General features: G+C 35.0%; 1 protein-coding gene across 13 annotated transcripts in view; it reads right to left on the bottom strand.

Annotated features, from left to right (window-relative positions):
- The window catches only part of LOC131410787 (sodium channel protein type 2 subunit alpha), an 81,936-nt gene that overhangs the window by 28,898 nt on the left and 26,636 nt on the right, over positions 1-26,402 (bottom strand). For all 13 annotated transcript variants that reach the window (XM_058549150.1, XM_058549158.1, XM_058549159.1 and 10 more), the window contains exons 12-16: positions 24,422-24,554; positions 19,861-20,099; positions 13,711-13,884; positions 11,216-11,572; positions 5,367-5,846 (exon numbers count right to left, since the gene is read on the bottom strand). In XM_058549150.1, coding sequence (XP_058405133.1) covers positions 5,367-5,846; positions 11,216-11,572; positions 13,711-13,884; positions 19,861-20,099; positions 24,422-24,554 — 1,383 coding nt within the window. The remainder of the gene's footprint in view (positions 1-5,366; positions 5,847-11,215; positions 11,573-13,710; positions 13,885-19,860; positions 20,100-24,421; positions 24,555-26,402) is intronic.

Raw genomic sequence — 26,402 nt, 5'->3', positions numbered from 1 at the left:
GAGTAGAGCTAAATATACACTGGAATATTTCATGAACAAAAAGTTTACTTTAAACAATAATCCTGAGATGTAGGCAAGAAATTCTGATTTATAAAACCTTCCTAGGTAACATCAATTCAGTGCTTTCTTTTTGCTTTCTTAAAATCACATAAAAGGCAAATATCATAATATTATAAAATATGTTGATTAAAACAATTAAAATGTATAAAGAGCATATAAAAACAAATGAATCAAATTAAGAATATAAAACTTTAGCTTCAAGCAAAGTCATAATTATGATCAATCGTAACTACAGTGCAAATTCAGAACTGTCAAACGTACATCATTATATGGAACTATTAATACTCATATACTTAAAGAAGAACTTTCATATAAAAGCTGCTTATAAATGCTCCAATCTATGCATTGTTCACTACAAAATGCCATATGAGTAAGAGACCAAAATATTAACTGGCTGGAAATAAAACTAGTTCTATCTTTCAAGTTCTACACTTGACAAGTTCTATGCTTCTCTTTGGTAAAATTTAGATATTTAGGTTCCCTTTTTATAATCCGTGTTTATTTATTAGGAAAAAAATGGGCTGAATGACACTGTTAGAGTAGCCCTTACCTAGTTAAACTTTAATAAAATACGAATGAACTCCAAGGTCAGGACAGTAAAGAGATCAAACAAGAATAGTGAATTCTTGTTTGCTATGAATAGCATTGGCAATCTTTTAGTACTTTTAGGTGGAAATATTAGTTGAACATTATTTTTAGTGAAAACCTCATATTACAGGGCCCTTGCTATTAAAAATCTGCTGGATTCTTCTATGTACTGGGTAGTTACAGTCATAGGAGTTAAGCACAGCAGAATCATATTTTGCTTAATGATCTAATAAATAAATATCGAGACGATATTTCACTTTGTATTTTTAAACACTATACTTATTTTACTTTCCACTTCATTGATAAATTATTAAACATCAACATACCAAAGTAATAGTCCTTCCTTCAGAAGGTAAAAGTATTTTTAAAAATAATCATAACAGAAAAAGGGAAAGAAAGCATTACTTCCTATTAATTTTTTCATAAGCACACTTGTTTCTTACTATGAAGTTAAGAGACATTTTTAAGAAAATGTAACTAGTAAAGATTGTATATTATTTGAAAAAAGGAAGGTATATTCTAATGTGAGTCAATAAAAGAAATCAGGATTTTTTTAAAAAGAGATAATTCAAATATAGATTAAACCAAGTATTTCATATCTAACTAAAATTTTGGTTTCCAAAAATGGCAATCCTTTGTTGCACATGAATCCTAATTCTAATCTATGCTTAAGGAGCTCTGGGATATTTTATGGGAAAAATCTTAACACTGGAACAATGAAAGTGATGGTCAGCCTTGCTTTGGGATAGGCTTAAGGCCAAAGTGACACATCACTACTAGAAAGGAATTGTTGGTGTTACTTTCTTAATAAGGAAGATGACAAAATCAAAAGTATCATTATCATTGTACTACATTAGAAAATCACATTTGTCTTTATAATGGATACATTATAAAATTGTCTAATTCATAAATAGCAGGATACTAAATATCTTTCTTGGGATGGCAAATACTTTTATGTCATGCTGCCCTACTCCTCAGCAGATTACCAGTGCCCCAAAGACACATATGTTTGGCCCATTTTGTTCTAATATTAAGGATATTTAGAGCTTTTTTCCCTCTTAATCACTAACTCACTGGAAAACTTTCTCTTGAAGACTACATATTCTCTAGGATAAAATCATAGATGGGTTCCTATTGAACCCATCCCACCATTGCTTACCCAAACCTTCCCTACATATCTTTCTCCCCCTTCCCACCTCTTGCATTAGAAGTCAGTATACTGTTTTAGGGAACAGACAATGTTTCCTGATCAGAGACTCATTCAAAGAAATTGGAAACTATAATAATGTGAGGGTTGAGAATAAACAAAGTCAATTTAAATCAGTTCCTACTTAGTTTATGTTCCACCACACTTACTCCAGTTGAATCTCCTAAATACAGTGGTAGACAATCTACCTGATTGTCACTTTTCCTCATATACTTCTCTACACAGGAACTTGGAAAATGGGAGAGCCAGAGAATAAGGAAACCAACCTTGTCTCTTTCCAAGAAACTGGGAAAAACAAGCCATTGTCCTAAGGAGTCATATCTCGTGCTTTTCTGAAGAATTAATACATAATAGGAAAAAATAATTCTCTCCAGTCCCGTGTATATGTGTATCTGTGTTTAATTGTGAGCAATTATACATTTTCGGTCTCATTTTATATGATACCATTCCTCCAATATATAAGGCATTATCTTTCACGAATCTAGAGTGCCAGCGACTGAATATTTTGTTCCAAAGTATAGAAAAATGCTCCAAGGAATGGCATGATCATTGCTCCTTCCAAAGAGCTAAATATGCTTACGTTAGGGCTGTTTTGTAGTTTTAATGGCAAAAGGGGAGGAAACTGAATCTAAGTGACGAAGTATTTAATTAACATTTCTTGCAAAAGTAATTAAATTGAATCGAGCAAATTGGTTAGCATATTTTAGCTCAAAACTGTGATTTCAAATCAGGAAACAAAAGGTCCACCAAATGGAGCCCACAGAATGGGGTTGCCCTCATGGCCATAGTCACATGACAAGGGAGGTCCCTTCATTTAAAAAACACCCGAGGAGCAAGAGCTCACAATGATTCTCTTCTTATACAGGAATTTGCAGTGAATCATATATTTAAATAATATTCTTCAGGGGAAAGTTTCCCAGCAGGTCTGGACGAAATAGAGAAGAGAAAAAAACACAAAGGAGAGAGGAGGAGCAGGATGAAGAAGGTGGAGTCCAGATCTATTTGCAGAATGAACATACCACCTATAAGACTACCTTTCGTATTTTCTGATGTACAAAAGACATTTATTTCCTTTTCTTTCAGTCTTGGGAGTTTTAGAGACAAATATCAACAGAATCTCCAAGGGAATGGTATTGTAATTGCAAAAAAATTTGGTAAATTGCTAAATAAAGTGATGCCATTTTTTTCTAAAATGAAGCAGATAAAAATTGTACCCATGCTCCTAGCAGCTAAAACATAAACCTTCCAATTCATTTACATTATTAGCACATTAAAACATCCTTTAGGAAGTTTGCACATGAATAAGGGATTGCTTTAACTTGCAGAGTACCCTTCAAAAAAACTTAATATGCCACTGAACAAAAAATTACCAACAAAGCACACTTATTAGGGCTATATATTTTTTTAAAAGAGGGCAGGAGAGAGAAAGCTTTTCTGCGTGAGTTTTTCACAGAACGCCTACATTGCTTCTTTAGGCCCTTAGCATGTTCAAAACTCTGTAATGTTAAACGGAAATTAAATAATCCATAAAGGCATGCAGTTTTGCTTTTCACTGAATATAATTTTATTAAAATCTATGTAAGAAAATTAGCAGCTAAATCATTTTTTTAAAAAGTTAGGGTTGCCAGACTTGCCTGACCATGCTTTATGACTCAGCATAAGAGCAGCTGTGCATGTTTTTATTTTACTGCCAATGGATGGGCAAGGAATGTAGCTGAGTAGCATGCAGGCCAGTCAAAACTCATTTAGAAACTGATCGTATTTATATATGTACAACTTGCTTGGGTAACCTGGGTAAATTGGTGGCCCGAGCCTTTGGCTGGTTAAAAAACACCAGAGCTGCATCTTGATGGCTCCAGCTGGATTTTACCCCTGTGAGAAGTAAGAATGGTAAGCAGTGAAGGTCACCATATTGCACTAGTAAATTTCACTTTGAAAAATAATCATTCAAGCCTGGCTTCAACATTATTAAAACTCTATAAGAAAAATCATTCAAAATCGCAAAGTATGAAAAGGAATTACATTAAATATAGTCAAAATAACATAAAAGTTAAAGCATATATGATTATGACATGAATGTAAAATGACATACTCTAGACAATGTACAGACAGCTATCAAAGAATCACACAAATTTGGCAAAGACAAAATAGAAGAGGATTTAGTGCATATACCTAAACACCCTCTGGGTCCACTTGGTTAGTCTGCCCTCTAAAAAGGAGTTCATTTAGGTATTCCAAAAATTAAAAAGTGCTCCCTTTTTTTCTTTAAATTTTTAATCATTTAGAAAAGAATATATAAGAATAAGCCTCATCCATTTCTTACTACTCTACTTGTGATATTTAACAGCATAATCCCATCCCACCAGTTAAGAAAATGACCAGGCAAAAATAACTTAAAGACAGAACACTAAAAAGATATTTCAAGTGGGAATATTTGGAATTCTTGGATAATTGTTTCAATTCTCTTTTGTTTTCTAGTGTAGAACCACCAGGTAAAATACCAAAAGATTAAAACCTGCACATATTCCCCTCTTAGAGTACTGTCCTAATCCTTTATTAGTTTATGAGTTTACATTTAGGAAGTTTGATATAAAGCCATAATTGAAAATTTCTCCAAATAATACATTTTAACAACCAGGTAACAATCTCTATGGTGGGAAGGTATTGAAATGACTCTACAGCTAAAGCTGTAAAGAATTAAACACCAAGGGTTTAAATTCCTTCTTCTCTTTACTCCCAACTCTGCGCTTATACCTATCAACAAGCCAAAAACATACTCGCTCTGGTACTCACACTCTTCTGGTAAATCAAAGAATATTTTAAACCACCAAGACTCTTACTATAGTTGGAAAATTCAGAATTTTACATTCTAAAATGTATCAAGGCTTTTTGTTTTTTCAGACAGCATGCACTGGGCTCAGCAGGGTTAAAAATATTTTCAGCATGATTTTTCATCACTACTTTCACTTCCTTAAAAAAATTATTTACTTCAGGAAACATGAAACTATATGTAAATATCAAGCCAAGATCCCAATCAGATTTTCCATGAATAAAAATGTCTGTGCAAACTAAATAAGATCACATTTTATGAAGCATTTCATAAGAGCCAAGAATGGAACAAAATCAGAATTGGAATTACCCTCTCACCAAGTATTTTTTTAGTACATACAAAAACCACCATTGTGGGAGAATTATACGGAAGCAAGTGCATAAACTGAGGCATTTTCACAAATCTAAAATTATTTTTCAGAACTTAGAAAAATTCATATTAATCTGCATATTAATACTATCAAGAATTCAAAATGGTGAATACTTGAGAAATGAGTCAGCATATCATTTGTCTAGCTATATTTTAATCTATCGTCAATATATCTATCACCAATTTTGCCACAGAAATGTATCACCAGATATTTCCTATTTTCTTATGGAAAGAAAACATATAATTTTAAAATAGTCTCATAGTTTAAAGCATACATAATACCAAAATATCTTCATATTTAAAAATCCCTACCTCTTTGCTTTCCTCCATATCTGACTCGCTGCTGAATTCTTCAGTATTTAAATTTTCAAAGTCAGATTCTCCAACAGCAATTGGCACAGTCACAGTGAGGCTGGGGTTGTTTATAAATGACATGTAATCACTTTCATCCACGACATATTTTTCTACACTGCTGCCTATGCCACTGGTAGTTCCATTTCCATCTTTGAGATAATTGAGATCTTTGCCTATTTCTATCGTGGTATGGTTGGAAATACAGCTGTCTTTTTTGTTATTTAGATCTTCAAGAGGTTTAATTTCATCTAAAGCTTTCTGCTTTCTAACAAAGGCTTTCTGAATAAATTCATGTAATTTTCTTTTAACATAATCAATTCCTTTCTGCATCCTTCCCACAGCAATCTGGAGATTGTTCATTTCGTTATCATCATCAGTGGCAGCAAGATTGTCAGAACTGAATGAACTCAAGAGCAAAGCCAGGAAGAGGTTCAGAACCTAAAACACAACAGGAAAATAGGTGATCAAAACATTCTGTTGTTTCAATTGCTCTTGACTATAAATTTTCCAAAATTGTTCTTCCATCTCATTTTTTGCTAACAGATATTTTTTCTAGTTCGTGATAAGCTATCATGAAAAAAACATGAATGAAATAAATACCTGGCCAATATCAAACAATACTGTTAACACTATTTCCTTTTTAGTCATTGCAAAATTACTAAAACCATTGTCACATGATGTTTCTATATTGAGGTAAGTTCCAAAAGAGAAATCTTAGTTATCTAGATAACTCTACAGTGAAAAAGAAAAAAACAAGTTTTATTTGGGATGCTGGGTATTTTGCCCATATAACTCAGATTTTCCAGGACACTGATAATTTATTAAAATTTTATTTTTAAAACCAAAGATGATTGCAATATATTTAAATATGATTTGATTTTTATGTATTTGTACCAATTTTTGCATGGAGATAACTTGCCATATTAGGAAAAGTATACCTATTGCTAGATCAAAAGTCCAGATTTTTTATTTTTCCGTTCAGAAAATCATCATCACTAGATTTATACAGTGGTTAGAAATACTATAAAGAAATGGTTATTATACAATAATAATGATGTTAATATTGAGTTAAAAGTTGTAGAGTCAAAGTATTGCCATGAATAAGATCACAAATTAGTCTGCAACTTGGGTCTCTAAAAATAGGCCCCACTGGTATGAGTGAGTAAAAAAATTAGTGACTGTAAACCCTCTGTGTTCTCAAAAAGAGGTAATTTACTAAGGAATCAGGCACTCCCTTGGGCACTATAAATTATTTCAGGGTTTGATTAACAATGTCCATGAGTCCCTGATTAGTCAAGCATACAGAACAAAAGAAGGATATGTAAAAGGTACAGGAGAGGAATCCTAGGAAGATTTTAAGTAAAACTCCAATGAAAAGGATACTATGTTCTTGCTACATTCTCATCTTTCCAATAAGCTAATGAGGCTTAGAGCTCCTTTGTCTAACTAGTTACAACTTAGTCTAACCAATAGTGGTAAGAAAGGGAAAAACACATAAGATCCAATAAGGATTGCACATAATTTTGTGAGTCTATACTGACACATCTCTCAATTGCTATACCATCGTTGCTGGTATTCATAGCAAGACCTGCTCCTTTCCTTCTGGAATTTACCAGTAAAGTTATATTTTATTGTGATTTGCCTTCGAATTTATTACTTGGATAAAAAATAGGTGAAAGAGAGGAAAAAAATGTTAAATTTGGGGGTTTATCCACAATAAAATTGAATTTAGGTGCCAAAATAGTGGTCTAGATTTGATTTCTTAAGGGTTATTAATGCACTGTCCTTGTCTATTAGGAAATTTTTCTTGATATACATCAACTAACCCTCCTAGAGTGAGAATCAATCTATATTTCTTCTTCAAAGCATGGGGGCAAGTACTCTATTTGTGAATGGGTCATTTTTGCTGTATCTATACGGCCCACTCCTCTTTCTCATTGGATTAGAGTGCTGGATAGGAGTCAAGTTTCTGTCAGTTACCACATGGCTATAGACAAGTAGCAAAACCAATCTGGGCCTCAGTTTCCTCATCTGTAATGTAAGTATAATAATTTTCCCAGTGCTTAGCTTACAAGATAGTTGTAAGGATTCAATGAAACAACTTATGTGGCTCTCATACAGTGGCACATAGTAAACCCTTGAGAAAGTTTAGCTATTATATGTTATTATGCTCTAACCTTCTCCCTGCAATACTATCTTTCGATTTACCTTATTTTTTTAGAAATATTTGTGTAAGCCACGCTATCTAGACCTCCTTTCTTACCAAATGGTATCTCCATAACAGCTGACCAAGGTACTTGGTGTGATCAATGGTAACTTAAGGAAATACAGTTCAACAAGCTCACTCAGGGACTGAAACCTGAATCCTGTTTCACAAGTGTTCATGAACAGACTGTTAACTCATTGAAACTACTCTTTCACATGTCCCCCAAATTAGTCTTTTGGAATAAAAAATTTACCATAATTTCCATTTTGTGTCCAAAATTGCCTATGTTGCCTATATCAAGACTTTCTCCAACCTGATTACTAATTCATGAGAACCCAAAACTCTCACAACCTTCCTGTGTGCTAATGTCCCACCCTCACTTTGAGAGGGAGGAGACTGGGTCGGCTACTTCTAGAAGCAGTACTTTTCAAAAAGTCACATTCTCTTTCTGTAGTACCTGCCTTGAACCTATAAAAGGATCTCTGGCCATAGTGTCAGGAAACCAAAAATGGCTCATAAAAAATCTTGGCCTCAGAAGAGCAGTCTACGGCCCCACTTCTATCTTGCCTGTGGACCAGGCACGGCAGTGATTACTCACACCTCTTGTGGTGGAGCACCATATGAAAATGATGTGTGTTGAGAAGGGGTTATGTCAGCTTCTCTTTGGGAGACCTTTCCCTCTGTGGTGAGGATGAGAAGGAAGAATTGTAGGAGGCAGTGCATCAAGTTCATTCAGTCTTATTTAAACAAATGTGATATGAACAGATTTCCTTAATAGTGACAAATGTGGCAGACAGTATTACTACCTTAGCTATTCCAGACATATATCCAGAATATCACAAAAGGAGGAATTTTTTTAATTGATAGTAAAAAAAAAGAAAGCAGTCTTTAATTTTTTTTCTTATAGGTAAGAATTTAAATTTATGCCAGTAGATGGAAATGCTTATTTTACAGAATATATCGTTTTACACAAACATAGCCATCCAAATTAACATTAAATGTCATCCATAGTTATAGATACTTCCTGAAATTCTCTTCTCCATTTGAATCCTCTGGACAATTACATATTAGAGATATATGTCTTATTTCAGGAAACTAATAGATGATATGTAGTATGTTGAGTTTCTTTCTTTTTAAATCTACTCTGCATTTTCCTGCTACATAAATTTAAATTTTACTGAAATGCCACTTGCTTATTGTCACTTTCCTGATAAAAAGCCATCTGTAGCTTTGAATTGCCTACAGAAAAAATCCAATTTTGTTATGCACAGTCAGCCTTTTCATAAATTAAACTCTGCACAGTTTTCTGGTCCCAACTTACTTTCTACTACTCCCACTATGAATTCCCAGTTGTAGTCTGATATGCTCCTTTATTGTTGTCATAAAGGATTCTGTTCTCTGCCTTTTCTTCTCTTCCAATGTATGCCAAATATAAATATGAAATCAAATAAAATTTACCGTACAACCTATAACTTTCTTTGTTTCTGTTCTATGTAACCATTTCTCTCTGTTCTATGCAATCTTGTACTTTTCTGAAAGCAAGCAAGTTGTATTGGGGATTGTGGTGACTTTAAAATATATCTACAAATTATTTGGCACTCCTCCCTTCAAAAGTTAAAGCCTAAGTCCTTCTTCTTAAGTGTTAGCTCTTCTTAGTGACTATCTTCTAATGAACTGAATATGGCAGAAGCAGCAGTGTGTGACTTTACGATGAGCACATGAAGAGGGCTTTCTCCTTGCCCTCTCTCTCGTATCACTCGCTCTAGCAGAAGTCAGCTGCCATGTCATGAAGATACTCAACAACCCTATGGAGAGGTCCATTTGGAGAGGAACCAAGGCCTTGTACCAATAGCCAACAAAGAACTGGGACCTCCTGCCAACAGCCATGAGAATGAGCCTTCTTGGAAGCTGATCCTCCGGCCTCAGTCAAGATAATTGCAGTCCTGGCCAATATCTTGACAGCAACCTTATGATAAAGCCTGAGCCAGAATGACCCAGCTAAGCTGCTCCCATATTTCTGACCCACAGAAACTATGAGATAATAAATTTGTTGTTTTAAGCCATTGTTCATATTTCTGGATTGTACACTGTTCATGTTTCTTGTTACTTTAAGAATAGGTTCAAATTATCTAACCCAATACTGAGGAGGCTAACATCTAGGAATGAAAAGAAATAAAATGATTACCTTTTGTCTTTTTTTCCCTCTCCCTTTTCTCTTCATTTGGGGAATTGGAGGTTACTTTTATGTGAAAGGAAATTAAGTCCATAAATTACATACTTCAAAGTATTGGTTATGTCAGTCCTTGTTCTATTTCACTGGATTGGGACCTAATCAAGCAACTCAGTATAATTACTTTATATTTAAAGCGTAAGAGCTTGACCCATCCCACAGAGTCCATTGTCTTCTGTTTCCCAACCACTGGATCCACTGTTCCCTGGTTTGGGATGGTCTACCTTTCTTCCTACCAAGCTAAATCTTACATCTCAATTAAAAATATTTCAGGTCCATGGGGCCAGCCCTGTGGCATAGTGATTGAGTTCACATACTCCACTTCGGCGGCCCGGGGTTCTCGGGTTCAGATCCCGGGCATGGATCTACACACCACTCATCAAGCCATGCTGTAGCGGCATCCCGTATACAAAGTGGAGGAAGATTGGCACAGATATTGGCTCAGCGACAATCTTCCTCAAGCAAAAAAAGAGGAAGACTGGCAACGATTGTTGGCTCAGGGCCAATCTCCCTCACACACCCCCCCCAAAAAAAAAGAAATTTCAGGAAAAAAATAAATTTCAGGTCCAAACTCCTTGACAAAGCCTTTCCTGATCATCCTTGCCATCGTAAAGCAATGTTTCCATTTTACGAACTTGACATATGGCACTCTGTTTTCACACTTTTTGACACTTATTAGGTACATCCTATTTCTACTCTCATCTGAGTAAATGTCATATCCTTGTGCCATATATCTTCCTATTATCTTTCTCATGCCTCTAGGACTCAGTACAGAGGTGTTGGGCATGGTTCATTTTACATAGAAATGATAGTAAGTGATTCTTGAGCCAATGTTACTTGCTCAAATTGTAGTTTCTGGGCACCAAAGACCCCATGTGCTCTTAATGGACTGAGATGATCACTAATTTTTTTTTAAACTCCAATTTGTAGGAAACCAAAATTTGAAACATTTTCAAGTGATAGTATTGTTAGCACTTATAAATAAAATGAGTGACTGACTTAGTAACACTTCCATGCTTTATTACAAGAACTGAAAGATAAAAGCCAGAAATAGTTCTCTCCGTGGACTAGTAAGAGGTATTAGTGATGAAAAACAACTTTGGCTCAAAAGGCATTTTAAGAGTTTATGTTACGTATTAATTATATCTCAATAAACTGGAAAAAAATAAATGATTAAAAAAATTTAATAAGGAGTTTATGTGGATTTCAACAGTCTATGCTATACCTAGCTTCTGCAATCATGAATAATTGAGAACTAGAAATGGTCTTGATACAAAAAAAAAAAAATACAAAATACTCCTCAGTTGAACATACTTTTATATGGCAATATTATCTTTTACTGAAAAAGAGGCAAATGTTTTTACTACATACCACTAAGTTTCCAATCACCATGACCATCATGAAGACAGTAAGGCACATGGTTTGGCCAGCGACCTCCATACAGTCCCACATGGTCTCTATCCACTCTCCACACAGCACACGGAACACAATCAGGAAGGAGTGGAAGAAGTCATGCATGTGCCAGCGGGGGAGCTCACAATCATTGGAAATCTTGCAGACACATTCTTTGTAGCTCTTACCAAAGAGCTGCATACCAACTACGGCAAAAATGAAGACGATGATGGCCAACACCAAGGTGAGGTTACCCAGAGCCCCCACTGAGTTACCAATGATCTTTATCAGCATGTTCAGAGTTGGCCAAGATTTTGCCAACTTGAAAACTCGAAGCTGAAAACAAAAGCAAGAAGGCTGTTACTGCCCTGCCTTCTAAAGAATCCGTACATTTATTTACAGGGAAAATCTACAGTGCTGCAATTGTAGAGTGATGGATTATTTGTATGCCAAACTATTATGCAGCAAATGTATCAATTTAATTAATACCATGGGGATATTTTTCATTCTGAAATAGTCTATATTGTAAATAAAATAATTACATAGTTATTTATTGGCATTTTAATAAAAAGATACACCAAAATTTCCAGAATCCTACATAAGCACCTGCAATATAATTCTTGTTTTTCTGTAAGGAATTGAGATAAGTAAGATTAATGCTGATTAATTAGCAAAGACTGTTTCAGAGAAGTAGAGGCTGTCATTATTCAAAAGCCCAAAGTGGATATATTTTTCAGTGTACTTGAAATATCACGCTGAAATGCACAAGTGCAAACAAAATTAACACAAATTATAGAAGGTACAAGAGGAAAACCAACTAATTTCTTTAAATCTTTAGATTGTTTTAATCCTGCTATAACTTTAGCTTGCTGTAACATTAGGCTGTATTTTAAAGATTTGTTATATTCAAAGAAAAAATACTTGGACTTGAGTAAAAGCTGCATTTTGTCAACCTTTAAGTCTTCAGCGACTTAATCAGCTCACTACAGTGTGTAAACGGCTCTCCACCACTGTGCTTCACCCGTCGGTTGTATTAGCTCATAGAGGCCTCTAAAGTACCACTTACCGTTAAACAGCAGCAGTATTTTATTTCTGATGCTTCGGTAAATGTCAGGCTAAGAGTAATGCGTTATTTAATGGCATCTAAGTGACGCAAACGAGTGAATATAAGCACCAAAATATTTAATTTATTCCCCAAGAATGATTATTGCAAAAGAGCCTGACACACTAAGCAAGACGCTAATGATATTATGCTTCCTATTTTCCCAAAATGCAGCACATCATCAGGAAGATTTACTCAACACTGTTTTAAAGTAGTGGCCCGTATTTACTTGTTATACAATCACTTCTAATTTTTGTTCTGTTTTTTGCATCCTTCTAGTTTCAAATTAGAGCCATAGCTATCCATGAAGCCCGGAAGGAAACCACAGCTCTAAGGACCTCAACTCACATGTGAACTATGAAAGTGGTAAGGGAAATTTAAAACAGACTTCACAACAAAGTCTTGAGACTAGTTACCATTAAGATAAGTTACTCATAGGAACCTGTCTTTAGTAACTATATACAACCTCTGTTATTTGAAAATAAATCACAAAAAGTTCCGGCCAACTCAAAGTTTTTGTTGTTGTGAGTGCCAACAAGTCAATTCCGACTCCTAGCGACCCTGTGTACAGCAGAGTGGAACTCAGCCTGGTCTCTTCGCGCCATCCTCTCACCTTCTGGCGCTATATCAGACCATGCTCCACTGCTGTTCACAGGGTTTTCATGGCCAATTTTTTTTGAAATGGGTGGCCAGATCCTTCTTCCCAGCAACTCAAAGTAATAGCACAATAAAACATATCAAACTTGCAATGGAAATGAATCAAGTGATATTTTGTCTCTTAATTTTAAAAGATCCATAAACTTATGAAATATAAAGGTCAAATGAAAAGACCCTTTCTTCAAAATTAACAAAATATAACACAGATAACTCTTCTCAGAAAGTGGCTGAAGAGGCAGATGTGTGAGGAACTCTGTTCTCTTCTCTTGTACACTCTACCCAGTGCCGAGTTTTGGCTTTTATGGGGGCAAAGTGGGCAACTCCATAATTCCTGAGCCTCTGATAGAAAGGTGAGCCCATCCTAAGTCCCAACCAAGCCTTATGCATGGTGAAGCAAACCCCACATAACTGAAAGATGAATATCGTGTGGTTTAATTGTGATTTGGGTTTATCTCTGATTCCTTCTCTCTCCCTCTTCATTAACTCTGCCATACAATTACTAAGGAGAGAACTGTTGGCTGTTCATTTGAATAAACTTAATTTATCCACTAAAGCTATGATGAAGAAGAAATTACCATCGGTTGTGGGGCAATCTGATTTGTCTTAGAAATGTATTCAAATAATATTATAACTATGGTAAACCTTGTAATTATTACTAGATAAGAGTGAAGACTAATTAAGTACAAAAATATCATGGAAACTCCAGTTAATTTACCAGCCGAAATGATCGGAGAACTGACAATCCTTCCACGTTTGCCAAACCGAGTTCCATTAAACTAAGGCTCACGATGAAACCATCAAAAATATTCCAGCCTTCTTGAAAGTAATAATAAGGATCCATGGCAATTATCTTGAGAAACATTTCTGCTGTGAAGATCCCAGTGAAGACCTAAATGAGAAATGTTGTTTATTACACGAATGAATATTCTTGAAAATAGAAATAATTATTGAGCAATTTAATTTACTCCCAACAAATCACAATTAAATTCTGAATTTTAAAAATTGGTTTAGGTCCAGCAAATTAGTACCCTCAAATGGTTTGTATTCAAATCAATATTTGTTTACTATATTTGATATTTATCAAGTGATGAAGAGTATATGAATTAAGACTATAAAATTAATATTCTTATTTTTATATTCTTACGTGAAAGGTTCAGCTAATTCATTGTGGTCAATTGCTTGGCTCTGCCTAATAGTTGGTCCCCTCTCATGGCCCTGCAGGCAAGGCTGGTGCTAAGAAGGCTTCATATAGGCTGTAATAAACATGGTCACCACTAGCCCTAGAGATAGTAAGAATGCTAAAAAAAAAAAAAGTTTATTTTCCTGGCCAAAGAGAAGTGGCATTCTCTATTCTCCGTTTTCTCTTCAACTATTTCAAACTTTCTCTCTCCTCCACATATCTTCAAAATCCTCCAGTCTCAGTACTTCTGTGTCTCAGAGGTAACGGAAGTCAGCCAACCTGAACTTTTTCAGTTTCCAACTACCAAACTACTTACATCCATACCCATGGCTTTGCTTTTTCCTTCTTATTTAAAAATGAAAGAAGTGTCCCTGTGTTCCTCTAATTTCTCCAACTGTGTTATGTTTCTCCTTTGGACTTCTCAAAGAATTCACTTTCTCAATTAATCTGTCGATTCAACCTCTTGCTGCTACTGACTGCTTCTTATATTGGGATTTTACAGGAAGCAGCAAATACTCAGTTCTTCTCCACCTTAAAACTCCCACCAGCGTCATCAAAGAAACTCTCCTTGCATGCTACTTCCCCTGTTAGCTACCACCATCTATCCTCTCCTCATAGCCCAACTTCTTTAAGAAGCTGTATATTTGTCTATACTGTTTAGTTCCATTTCTTCAACTTACTCCACAACTCACCAGTCAACACAAACTACTTTAACCAAATTCACCAACATAACCAACATCACTAGTGTTAAATTCAATTGAAATTTTTAGTAGTTATCTTGCTTGCCTCTTTAGGAGTTTTTCACATTGTTTTCTCTTCCTTGTTCCTTAAAATATTTTCTGTTCCTGGCTTCAGTGATCCACATCTCCCTGGATACTTCTCAGTTGCTTTTCTTCCTCTAACAAATTATTCAGGATTGGATTTCTTCTCTTTGTTCTGGACCTTCTTACTCTAATTTTCCTTTTGCAATAAGTTTACATTTTGAGATCTATTTGTCCATTCAGGCATACCTCCTGAACTCCAGAACTACATACCCACCTGCCTATTCAACACCTCCACTGGATGACTATCTCACAGGTACCTCAAATTCAACAGGTCCAAAATTCACCTTACCACTTTCTCTGCACAACCTTGTTTCTCCTCTGATATTTGCCAAAGTGGAATCACTCTCTACCTCGGTGGCCAGACTAGAAACCTGAGAGTCTTAATGACTTTTCCAAATATGTCTTGAATACTTCAAGTTGAAATTCACCCACGCACATATTACCGGTTTATTCTTTGGTAGAATTTCATTGTTTGAATATTCTATGGATATTTAGATTATGTATAGCACTTTTTGCCTCTTTTCCAAGAAATCTTTGCCACTCCAGTCACACGTGCTAATCTTTTCATATATTTTACACTTAGATATGCTCTAAACCCTTGCTTTAAACAATCAGTCGTCTTTTAAAGAAATTAAGATAAGGAAAAATATACAGTCTTTTCCATTTACCCACATTTATTCATTTCTAGTGACCATCATTCCCAGATCCAAACTTACATCTGACATGTATTTTCCTTTCTGAAGGAAAAAACTAAAGAACTTTCTTTAGTATTTCTTGTAGGATAATTCTGGTGCAACAAATTCTCTCAGTTTTTGTTTAAAAGTCTTTATTTCACATCAGCTTTTTTTTTTTTTTGTGAGGAAGATCAGCCCCACGCTAACACCTGATGCTGATCCTCCTCTTTTTGTTGAGGAAGATTGGCCCAGGGCTAACGTCCGTGCCCATCTTCCTCTACTTTACATGAGACGCCACCACAGCATGGCTTGACAGGTGTGTCGGTGAGCGCCCAGGATACAAACCCGAGAACCCCAGGCGGCTGCAGCTGAGCATGCGCACTTAACCGCTACACCACCAGGCCGGCCCCCACATCAGCTTTTGATAGATAGTTTCATGTAGAATAATGGGTTAACTTTTTATTTTTTTCTCTTTCATCAGGCCACTTCCTTACGGACTGAATTGTTTCTGATGAGATGTTAGTCCCTTGTATATAGTATTTTTCTTCTGGCTGCTTCCAAAAGTTTCTTTTGTTTTCAGCAGCTTGACTAAGATGTGCCCAATGTAGTTTACTTTATATTTATCCTTATTGATGTTCACTGAAATTTTATAATTTGATATTAAGGTGTCTAAGTTAATATTTTTTTCAGAAATTTTGAGAAATTTTTGGCCATTATTTCTTCAAATATTTGTTTTGTTCCATTCTCTCTCTTTTCTCCTTTTGGTCTCTCTTATGCAAATATTAGACCACTTGATATTATTCTGCAAATTAGGGAGATTCAGTTCATTTTTCCTTGTAGTTTTTCTCTGCTGTTCAAATTGGATAATTTCTATTGATTTGCTCCAATTTTAACAACCCTTTCTTCTGACATCTGCAATTCTCTTTTAAACCCATGCAACAAATTTTTCATTTTAGAATTTGTACTTTTCAGTTCAAATGTATAGATGATTCTTTTTTATAGTTTTCCTTTTCCCTGCTCACATTCTCTGTTTACTCTTTATGACCATTTTTTCCTTTAAATTGTTAAACATATTTATAACAGCTTCTCTAAAGTCCTTTTATGTTAATTCTAGCAACTCAATCATCTTCAGATCTAATTCTATTGATTGCTTTTTCTCTCAACTATGAGTCACATTTTCCTATTTCTTCACATATCATGTAATTTTTATGTGAATGAGAATTTTGATTCAATTATTTTCCTCTGAAGAGTACTGATTTTTGTTCTAGCAGGCAGTTACATTATAGGTTGGCCATCTGGAAGTCACAGTTGCTTGGTTTTATACTTAATTAAAGCAGGGATATTTTGGTTTGCTCTTTGTCCTAGTTGAATCTTCTGGTTCTCTGATATAGTCTTTACTCCTAAGTTGTAGCCCATGTGGGGTTTCAAAGGAAAGCCCAATGTGTTTGTCCAATTTCTCTATCTTGATTGGCTTCAAATTCCAAACTCTGTTGGGAGGTATTCCCTTTTATTCTAGTTTTTTGGAATAGATTGCAAAGGATTGGTGTTAATTCTTTAAAAATTTGGTAGAATTCACCAGTGAGACTAATCTACGCTTAGGCTTTCCTTAGTGGGAACATTTTTTGATTATTAATTCAATTTTTACTTGTTATAGGTTTTTTCAGATTTTCTATTTCTTCTTGATTCAGTTTCAGTAGTTTGTTACTTTCTAGGAGTTTTTCCATTTCATCTAGGTTATCTAATTTGTTAGCATACAATTGTTCATAATATTCCTTATACTCCTTTTTATTTCTATAAGGTCTATACCAATGTCCTCTCTTCATTCTTGATTTTAGTAATTTGAGTCTTCTCTCTTGTTTTCTTGGTAAATCTAGCTAAAGATTTGTCATTTCTACTGATTTTTCAAAGACAGCTTTTGGGTTTGTTGATTTTCCCCAATGTTTTCCTATTTTCCATTTCATTCATTTCCACTCTACTCTTTATTTCTTTTCTTCTGCTAGCTTAGGGTTTAATTTGTTCTTCTCTTTCTAGTTTCTTAAGGGGGAAGAATAGATTATGGATTTGACATATTTCTTCTTTTTTTACTATAGGCATTTACAGTATAAATTTCCCTCTAAGCACTGTGTTAGCTGCACTCCACAAGTTTCAATTTGGTATGTTTTCATTTTTATTCATCTCAAAGTATTTTTTAATTTCTCTTCTGATTTCTTTTTTAACCCATTGGTTATTTAGGAGTATGTTTTTAAATTTTCACATATATGTAAATTTCTCAAATTTATTTCCGTTATTGATTTATTATTTTATTCCATTTTTGTCAGAAAAAGTACTTTGTCTAATTTCAACATTTTTAAATTTATTGAGGCTTGTTTTATGACTTAACATATAGTTTATCCTCAGAAATGTTCCATATGTCCTTGAAAAAGAATATGTATCCTGTCTATATATTTTCTACTATTCCATGATTCACCTCAAATAAAAATCTCACCTTCCTTAACACATAAAACAACTCCCACTTTGAATTTTCCATTTGCTGTTTATGTCTTTCCAGCATCCATTCTCTCTTCTTCTGGTAATGGCAGACCTAATTTTTTCCTTCATAATTCCACTCATTTACTCTGTCACCAACGATAAGATATGGTTCTTGTTTGGTCAAGTAGGGCATTCTAACCCTAGAACCAGAGTAACTGACTGGCTTAGAAATGGTCATGTAACTCCAACGAGGCCAGTGATATTCAATTCTTAGGCCTTTATTAAAGCTACTAGTTTGGAAGCATAACCCTTCTGCTCAGGGTGCTATGTTGGTAGGATAAAAGTTGGTAGAATGTTGCCATCAATAGAACGCTCAGCCAGAGACAAAAGAAATATATCGGGAAGAAGTAGAAGAAGAAGCTGACTTTCAGTGACATTGATTGAGAACCTGAATCTGGCCAGGTTAAAACTTGGAGCCATGCCCAAACGGACTCTAGTTGTTACAGTAATGAATTCTCTTTATTTTTGCTTAAGCCCATTTGAGTTATTTCCTAACACCCACTTCCATAAAGCTTCCTTTCATCCCTTGCTCATTTTTTAAAGACAATGTTGAAGAGATTCCTATATAGGTAAAAATTTGGACTAGGTAATGCTATTGTCCTTTCCTACTCTAAAGTTCTGTGATTTCTGACCACAGCTAACAATAGTCTCTGAAATAGTTTTCAGAGTGTTTGATATAGTGCTCAGACCTTCCATTGTCCTGTCAACTTCTCGCGGGTAGTTTCCCCATTTGTAAAATATAGACAATCATAGTATCTACCTTAGAACTGACTTTGTGGGAACCTAGAGAGAAGAATTTCATATAAACCATTTAGTACAGTGCCTGGTACAAAGTAAGTGGTCAGCATATGTTAACTTTATCACTGGATTCAGTTAAGACCTATCTGTAACATAATTTAAAAAATAGTGCTTACTTCAGAGCCTAAAAATATTGTGTATTATACTTTAGAATATATTGCTTACTATCTATATACAATCTGTTTATATGTTCATTTATCAAGTTGGGAGATACATAAGAACTTAATAAGTCTCTTATATTGGTATCAATGTATTTTTGTTGCCTGAATTTATTCATTTTGTTTCTCTGTATAAGACCACTTCACTTTCATTTCTATCACTCTACCACATATTCCGTGAATGTTAATACAAATTTTTAAGTGAAAATGTATGCAAAAAATCATCATAGATTCCTAAATTTACAGGAGAAATTCAAACAGAAATAATAAACACTATGTTTTCCTCCCCAAAGAATCCATCTTTAGGTATTTACAAATGATATTTCAAAATTATCTGGCTTGGTATATTGTACAATTTGTTTGGCAAATGTAGACATGTCCTAAAGAATCTATTCTAAATACTTGAGGAATGCATCAAGATTTTGTTATTATAGACCAATGTCCTCCATAATTCATAATCATCTTTCTAATGAATGGGCAAGTTAAATTTAATTCTAAATCAAACTGCACATAAAATCTTTGAATCTTTTGCACTGCTTATTGCAGCAATATATTTTTGTTGTTAAAAAAGGAATGCTAAACTTTTGCTGTCCAGATATACATGGCCAATTAATTCATATTTAATTTGAGAGTGATATGTGAAATTTATTAAGGCAATCATGAACTCTCTCAATGGGAAGGGAAACCCTCAGTGAGCCTTACCAGGTTCCCGACTGACAATACACTGCTGAACTGCTCCGTCATGGGATAGTGCTCCATGGCCATGAAGAGCGTGTTTAAGACAATGCAGATGGTGATGGCCAGGTCCACAAATGGGTCCATCACGACCAGGTTGACAAGATGTTTCACCTTCAACCATGGTTTACAGCAGTCCCAAATTAAACACATGTTAGCAAATTTATACCAGCAGGGTGGGCATTTCTGTCTGGATTCTTCAAGTTCTGGAAGAAAAAAGTTAGAATATTCATAAAAACTGCTTTCTTCCTATTAAGCAGCCTTTGGTTTAAATTGAAAGTGATTTTCAAAAAATCAAAAGTTGTTAAAAGGCATTATGGTTTAATCTGATTGTGAAGCAGGAAAACAAAACTTTTAATGGGTTAGCTGTCATAGAAAGTGTGGACACAGAAAGGCTAGTAAAGTTCCCAAATTTATCTTAGCCAAACATAGTTTCCAAGATTCTCTCTGCAACATTAAACTGTCTGATAACTATCTTCAAAGCTATCAGAAACTAATGGGTAGGACTTGCGTTAATTATACTTAAAGCTCATCCATGTTCCAGATAAAGCCAGACTCATATAAATTACCAAAGAACTCCTCTCAGGAGACGTTCTAAAAACCTTTATCAGTCATGTAGAATCTCAGTTTTTTGGATGAGATATGTTTTTCGGGTCTTTTAATGAGATAGTTTTGTCAGTGTCACCAGTCTCAGTCAAAAAGTTTCTAGTTAAGCCTCATTAGACATAGGCTAGTATATTAAACCCAAGAAGATTCCTTTTCTCTACATTTCTTAATTTAATCAGAGGCCACAAAGGAAGAGGAAATATCCACCCTAGAAACTGGGGTCTGCAGTATTCGCATAAATCAATGTTTCATAAAATGGGACTTACGTACTACTAGTAAAATACAAGAGAATTTTAGATGGAATATATGTAGAATTCATAAATTTTCATGGTATGCATTTATTTTAATGTATTAAAAAGTAAAACCATCATCACAAATCTATGATATAAAATTTCATATTAAAATATATTTACTTAAGAAAAAAGTACAATGATTTCAAGAAGAATTTCAACTAAAAAATAAAAGAAGACAGAAATGTACAGATCTTTAAGATGATACTCAAAATACTGAACTTGGTAAATACTGGCAAAGAATTTGGGGGAATTAGGAAATGGGAAATTATCTACTATCTTCCTTTGGTAAAATGATCTCAACTCTTGAGTAGGAAAAGGATGCAGAACTTGTTGTTTTCTTCCAATATCATTGCTGCACACCTTATTATCTGCTCTGCCAAATATGAGACCATCAGTATCAGCTCTAAAATAGAAGAAAAGATTTTTTTTTTCATCCATGGCATAACTGACTTGGGTCAGTCACTTTAGTATTAGCACTGTGGTAACTGGAATATCCCTCCAAATCTGTTACAATTTACTAGGAACCAAACTTTATGAGGGAGGAAACAGCATACGGAATAGACAAACATGACCAGAGGTAATGATTTTTTGTTCTGCTAATAAACATTCACTACTAACTAATGCTATAAAGTTTACCACTTCCTTAAATTGATTTCCTGATTATTTTTAACAGAATTCCATGAGAGGTAGATTCTTTAACTGTCTCTTTAGATACTGAAGTTCTTCAGTGCACAGTTTATTTCCATTTCTCTTAATATGTAATTTTGCAAACAATAAAGAATAGTTGAGTTGTACATTAGAGGAAAAATATAAATATAATTATTATGCACTAGCCATTTTATAGATGCTTTTAAGACTCCCAAATAACCTCATATTTATACTGAAGACAAAAAGATATTATCATTTACAATAAATAACAAAAAAGAAACCCAAAAAATCTCTCTTTGCCTGTGTACAGTCAGAACAAGTATTTTTAAAATGCTTCTTGTCATTTAGTAGATAAAGAGAAGCAAACAGGAATTGTGTAGGAAAAAAACAAATCAGAGAAAAGTTCAAAAGGGGAAATTCAGCCAGTGTTGCTCATCCTGACACCAGGAAAAAGTGGAGCAAAGTTGTTCAAGTTCTAAAATAAAATCATGCAGTTATTCATGCCAAACAAAAATAAAATAAAAGAGAATCTTACACTTTGAAACAGAACAGAGCACTCAGGAGAGAACTACAGCCATCCCTCCATTATTCCTGTGTGGGTTATCCACACTGAGAAGCATTTACAGCTCAGGTTAGATCTTTTGCTGGCTCTGCTCACTTCCTCAGGTGCTTATAACTCACTCTCCCACTATCCTCCCAGAAGGTGTAACCAGGAAACACGTCTGTGTGATTTTTACATTTAAAAAACTTGAAAAGCAAACAATTTATTTTGCTCATCTCCTACAGTTTCACCAAGCAGGAGCCTATTCATTACCCTGGACAATGGAGACTTGGCTGTAGTTCAAAAGAAGGAAAACAAAAGTTGCCAGCTGGATCAGCAGGCTTGGTTCACAAAAAGGGAAAGCGAACGAAACCATGATTAGACTTAGAAGAAAAGATCCCCAAATAAACAGATTATGTCAACTTAAGAAACCTTTCCACCATGATCAGGAACAAAAAAAAGGACTCTATTAAAGACAGCTCCGGTTGCATGTGTGTGCTCAGTCTTGTTAATAGCCAGCCTTGATCAATGCCACATTCAACGTGTATAGATATAATTGAACCAAGAAAAGTAAACTTTTCTTTCTATACAAATAACGAAAAGCAGAATGAAAACTTAGCCATTGTCCCTCACAAAAATATACAGTCAAAAGCTCTGCAGATATTAAAACCAAACACTCAATCTTCTGCTTCCTAAATTGCACCTATTCTTAGGACAGCCTTTTCATCCTAAGCAACTCCATGAGACACATTTCCATGGAGGGCGATGTGAGTGCACTCATTTTGAACTCCGTATCCTAATTAGTGGACAAGTCCAATCCTGTAGTGGGTTGATGTTTTTTAAGTAATTTCTTACATTAGCTCAAACTTAATGCTATCCGAAGTGCAAAGTAGGACTGCTGATTTAGACTTACCCTGTCTCCATCTCTACTTCTTGCTTTAGGGAGCAGACATGCTGCTGACATCGGTAGCAGAACCACTGGCAGCTTCCTCTCAGTGGTTTTGCTATGGCAAGGAGCAGAAGACCAGAGAATCTTCAAAAGATTTACCTGGAGGGATAGGGAGGAGCAAGCTACTGGCAGCTGGGGGGGAAGAGGGAGTGCAAGCTAATGCAGGCGAGGTTGGGGAAGAATGGACTGAGTTTAATATTCCATAGAAATCAGTGAAAGGATTTCAGATACTGTATTAGGACATTAGGAAAACTGGGTCTTGAAATACTGACATGGCTGTAATACATACAGCCATCTACACTGTGATTTTTTTCTGGCTGTGACTTTTAGGCTTTCGGTACTGGTGTTAGTATCACAGGATATTTGCATTCAGACTGGAAAAGAATTATTCCAAGAATCTATCCAAATCAAGAGAAACTCTGACTAACAATAATAAAGGCATGTGTACATGCTCTCTCTCATTCTCCATCTTACATTTTCCTTTGACACATCTATTCACACACAAGGGCAAAAAGGGAGAGGTTATAAGAGAGAAGGGGAGCGAAGGGGAAGGGAGAGCAAGGGAGGAGGACAGAATATATTTTACATGAAAGTATTTTCCCAGTAGTTGAAATTGATAATTGATGTTTGAATTCACTTACAGTATGGAAAGGCACAAACATGTGAATTAACAGAAACAACAAAAATAAAACAACTGAAAGCGATAATATTTATTGATTGCCTTCTACATGCCAGGTACATAGGTGCTTTATATTTGATGCCTCATTTAATCCTTACAACAATCTTATGCCTAAACATCATTATTGACATTTTACTGATGAAGAAAATGAAGTTTAGAGTCATGAACTAACACATTTAACTCATGGCAGAGACAAGAATTGATCACAGATTAAGCTGTCCCCAAAGTCTTTATTTTCGCATTATAAGATCCAGACCTCTAAACAATATGTTAACTACTCAGATACAATCTGCAACGAAAGAGAAAGCTGATATATTTTAATACTCTGGTCAGAGAGAGGCAAAAGCAGTTCTACAAAATTTTGAAAACATTGCTTTAAAAAGGTTAATATCAAACTCTAATTCACATTTTTCATTTATATTTCTGGTTAAGTCAAAGAATTCATAACTTGTGTCTCAAGTAGTTAATACAATTCAAATGGGTTAGTTTCATTATAAAAATAAACATTTATGATTACACCCCTTTCAATGTCATGCACACGACAAGCTTCAACAGTTTAGAATTTAATCTACAAAAGTAGTATTCCAAGTATACTTTGAATTTGCAGTAGCTTCCTGGAGGCTAAATGTAAAAATCTATACAAGATAGTAGAATCCATGTGTTGCACAGAGATTTTACTTTTATTTTGTAAAAGATGTAATGGTGATGTGGTATCAAGTCAGGAAGAATTTTCTTGGAATTTATGGGAGTATTTTTTTCTCATCATTACCAAAGCCCCACCAACTAGCTATACTGTAAGACTTTTGACGTACCTTCCATGGTGTTGGTCAAAATACTAGCCATACTCATTGCTCTTTGTCTTGCTGTAGGATCTTCCAATAAATCCATGGAAACATGATAAGAACTGGACCGTCTCTTTCTTATTTCTGTTTCAGTAGTCGTGCCCTGAAAGTAAAATTTCAGATGAAATAACTATTATTCTTAAGGGCAAAAAACCCCAAACATTCCTATAATATGTGCTACTTTAAATGTTTACCATGCTTTCTCAGATGTGAACAGCTCATCAAGACATTGCAGGAATCATCATTCTCGGGAAGTGTTTGAAAGCCCATCAGATTCTCAGCTTTCAGGGATGCCGGGGTTTGTAGTCATGATGGACTTTTCTAATTCCTCCATCTTGGAGCTTTGGGCTAGAGGGACCATGCCTACTATCGGATAGATAACCTTTCAGTATTTCAACTGATCTTACCTAGGACTTCAGACTGCAACATGTTTTCCTTAATTTACTCTCAGGTTGAGTTATTAGATCTTTATAGACATATATTCATGTGGTTTAATGTATAAAAATAATTCTTAATAGTTCCCTAAAACGTGAATTCCACTTGTAAAATTCTTTTTTTCATTATAGACAGGTCACATTTCCCAACATCTTCAATAATAAAACTAAATATCAGAACAAATCTATAACTTTGTCTTACATTTAAAAAACAACTCCATCAACAAAACAACCCATCCTTGGCATTGAAACTCTAATTTAAGGCGATAACACCAATTTGGGGGTCTTTGCTTTTTAACAACGATATCATGATTTGCTACTTTTATATCCCAAAATAAACTCACCAGGATTTCAACATGGGTAAAAATTTATGCCTACTTTAGATGATCAAACAATGAAATTAATTATCATAGGAAAAAAGGGCCACACTCAAGCATTTCAAATGCAGGTCAGAATGCTAAAAATAAAAAGAATTCACTTTTAGTTCTCTGAGGATCTTCTCTGTCTCTAAAATAGCAATATGAGCCCTGTTCATCTACTTTGACCTTATTGTGATATGAGTAACATCATTTATATTAACCTTCATATCTCTAATGCATTCATATTCAAAAGCAAAGTTTTCACTCAATTGATACGATTGTCATTAATGTGATAATTATCTCTCAGAGTTTAAAATATTTTGCCTGGTCAGAGAGACGCAAAGTTTTAAGGAAAAAATAGAGTCATTTAAAGGTCATCTAGTGCCTTCTGCTCTATATAGAACTATATGTGCAATCTTAGATCTAATTTTTTTGTGTGTATGTGTTTGGGAAGAAGAGGAGCCCTGAGCTAACATCCGTTGCCAATCCTCCTCTTCTTCCTGAGGAAGATTGGCCCTGAGCTAACAGCTGTGCCCACCTCCCTCTATTTTATATGTGGGACGCCTGCCACAGCATGGCTTGATAAGTGGTGCACAGGTCTGCGCCAGGATCTGAACCTGTGAACCCCATGCCGCTGAAGCGGAGCACGTGAACTTTACCACAGATCTGTCTCATCTTTAATGACAGATTCCAAACCTCCAGTGATATTAACGAGGAAATTCTTTCTGAAGGTAATTTGCTTCAATTGAATTTACATGTAAAGTCCAGGATATTGTGTATTTTGGAGGGCATCATTTGCCTGCAGCTGTATTTTCTCCTCTCATGTCCCCTCTGCAGTCTCTCAAAGCCAACTTCTGTCTGCACCTTCAGCTCACGTTGCCCCACAGTGCAGTGCCCTGCTTCACAGCACCTGCCTGCAAGAGTGAAGGCTGGATAGGAGGGAGCAGGAAATGAAGGGATCACACCACGCTTTGCTTCAAACTGGCCCCAATTTGCCCCAATCTGCCCCAATCTCTTCAGAGACTTATCGCACCTTCTCTGATAGGACTTGAGTTTTATGGTAATTACTGATAAATGCTAATTATTTGCAGACTGACATTATCTTTGTATTTTTGCAAACAAATTGTGGATTTGTTTTTGTCTGCTTCATTAGCATTT

Source organism: Diceros bicornis, chromosome 10 (assembly GCF_020826845.1).
Source record: "Diceros bicornis minor isolate mBicDic1 chromosome 10, mDicBic1.mat.cur, whole genome shotgun sequence".
Taxonomy (NCBI): Eukaryota; Metazoa; Chordata; class Mammalia; order Perissodactyla; family Rhinocerotidae; genus Diceros; species Diceros bicornis.
The sequence above is the reverse complement of the archived record's forward strand: the minus strand, read 5'-3'. Positions and strand labels throughout refer to the sequence as shown.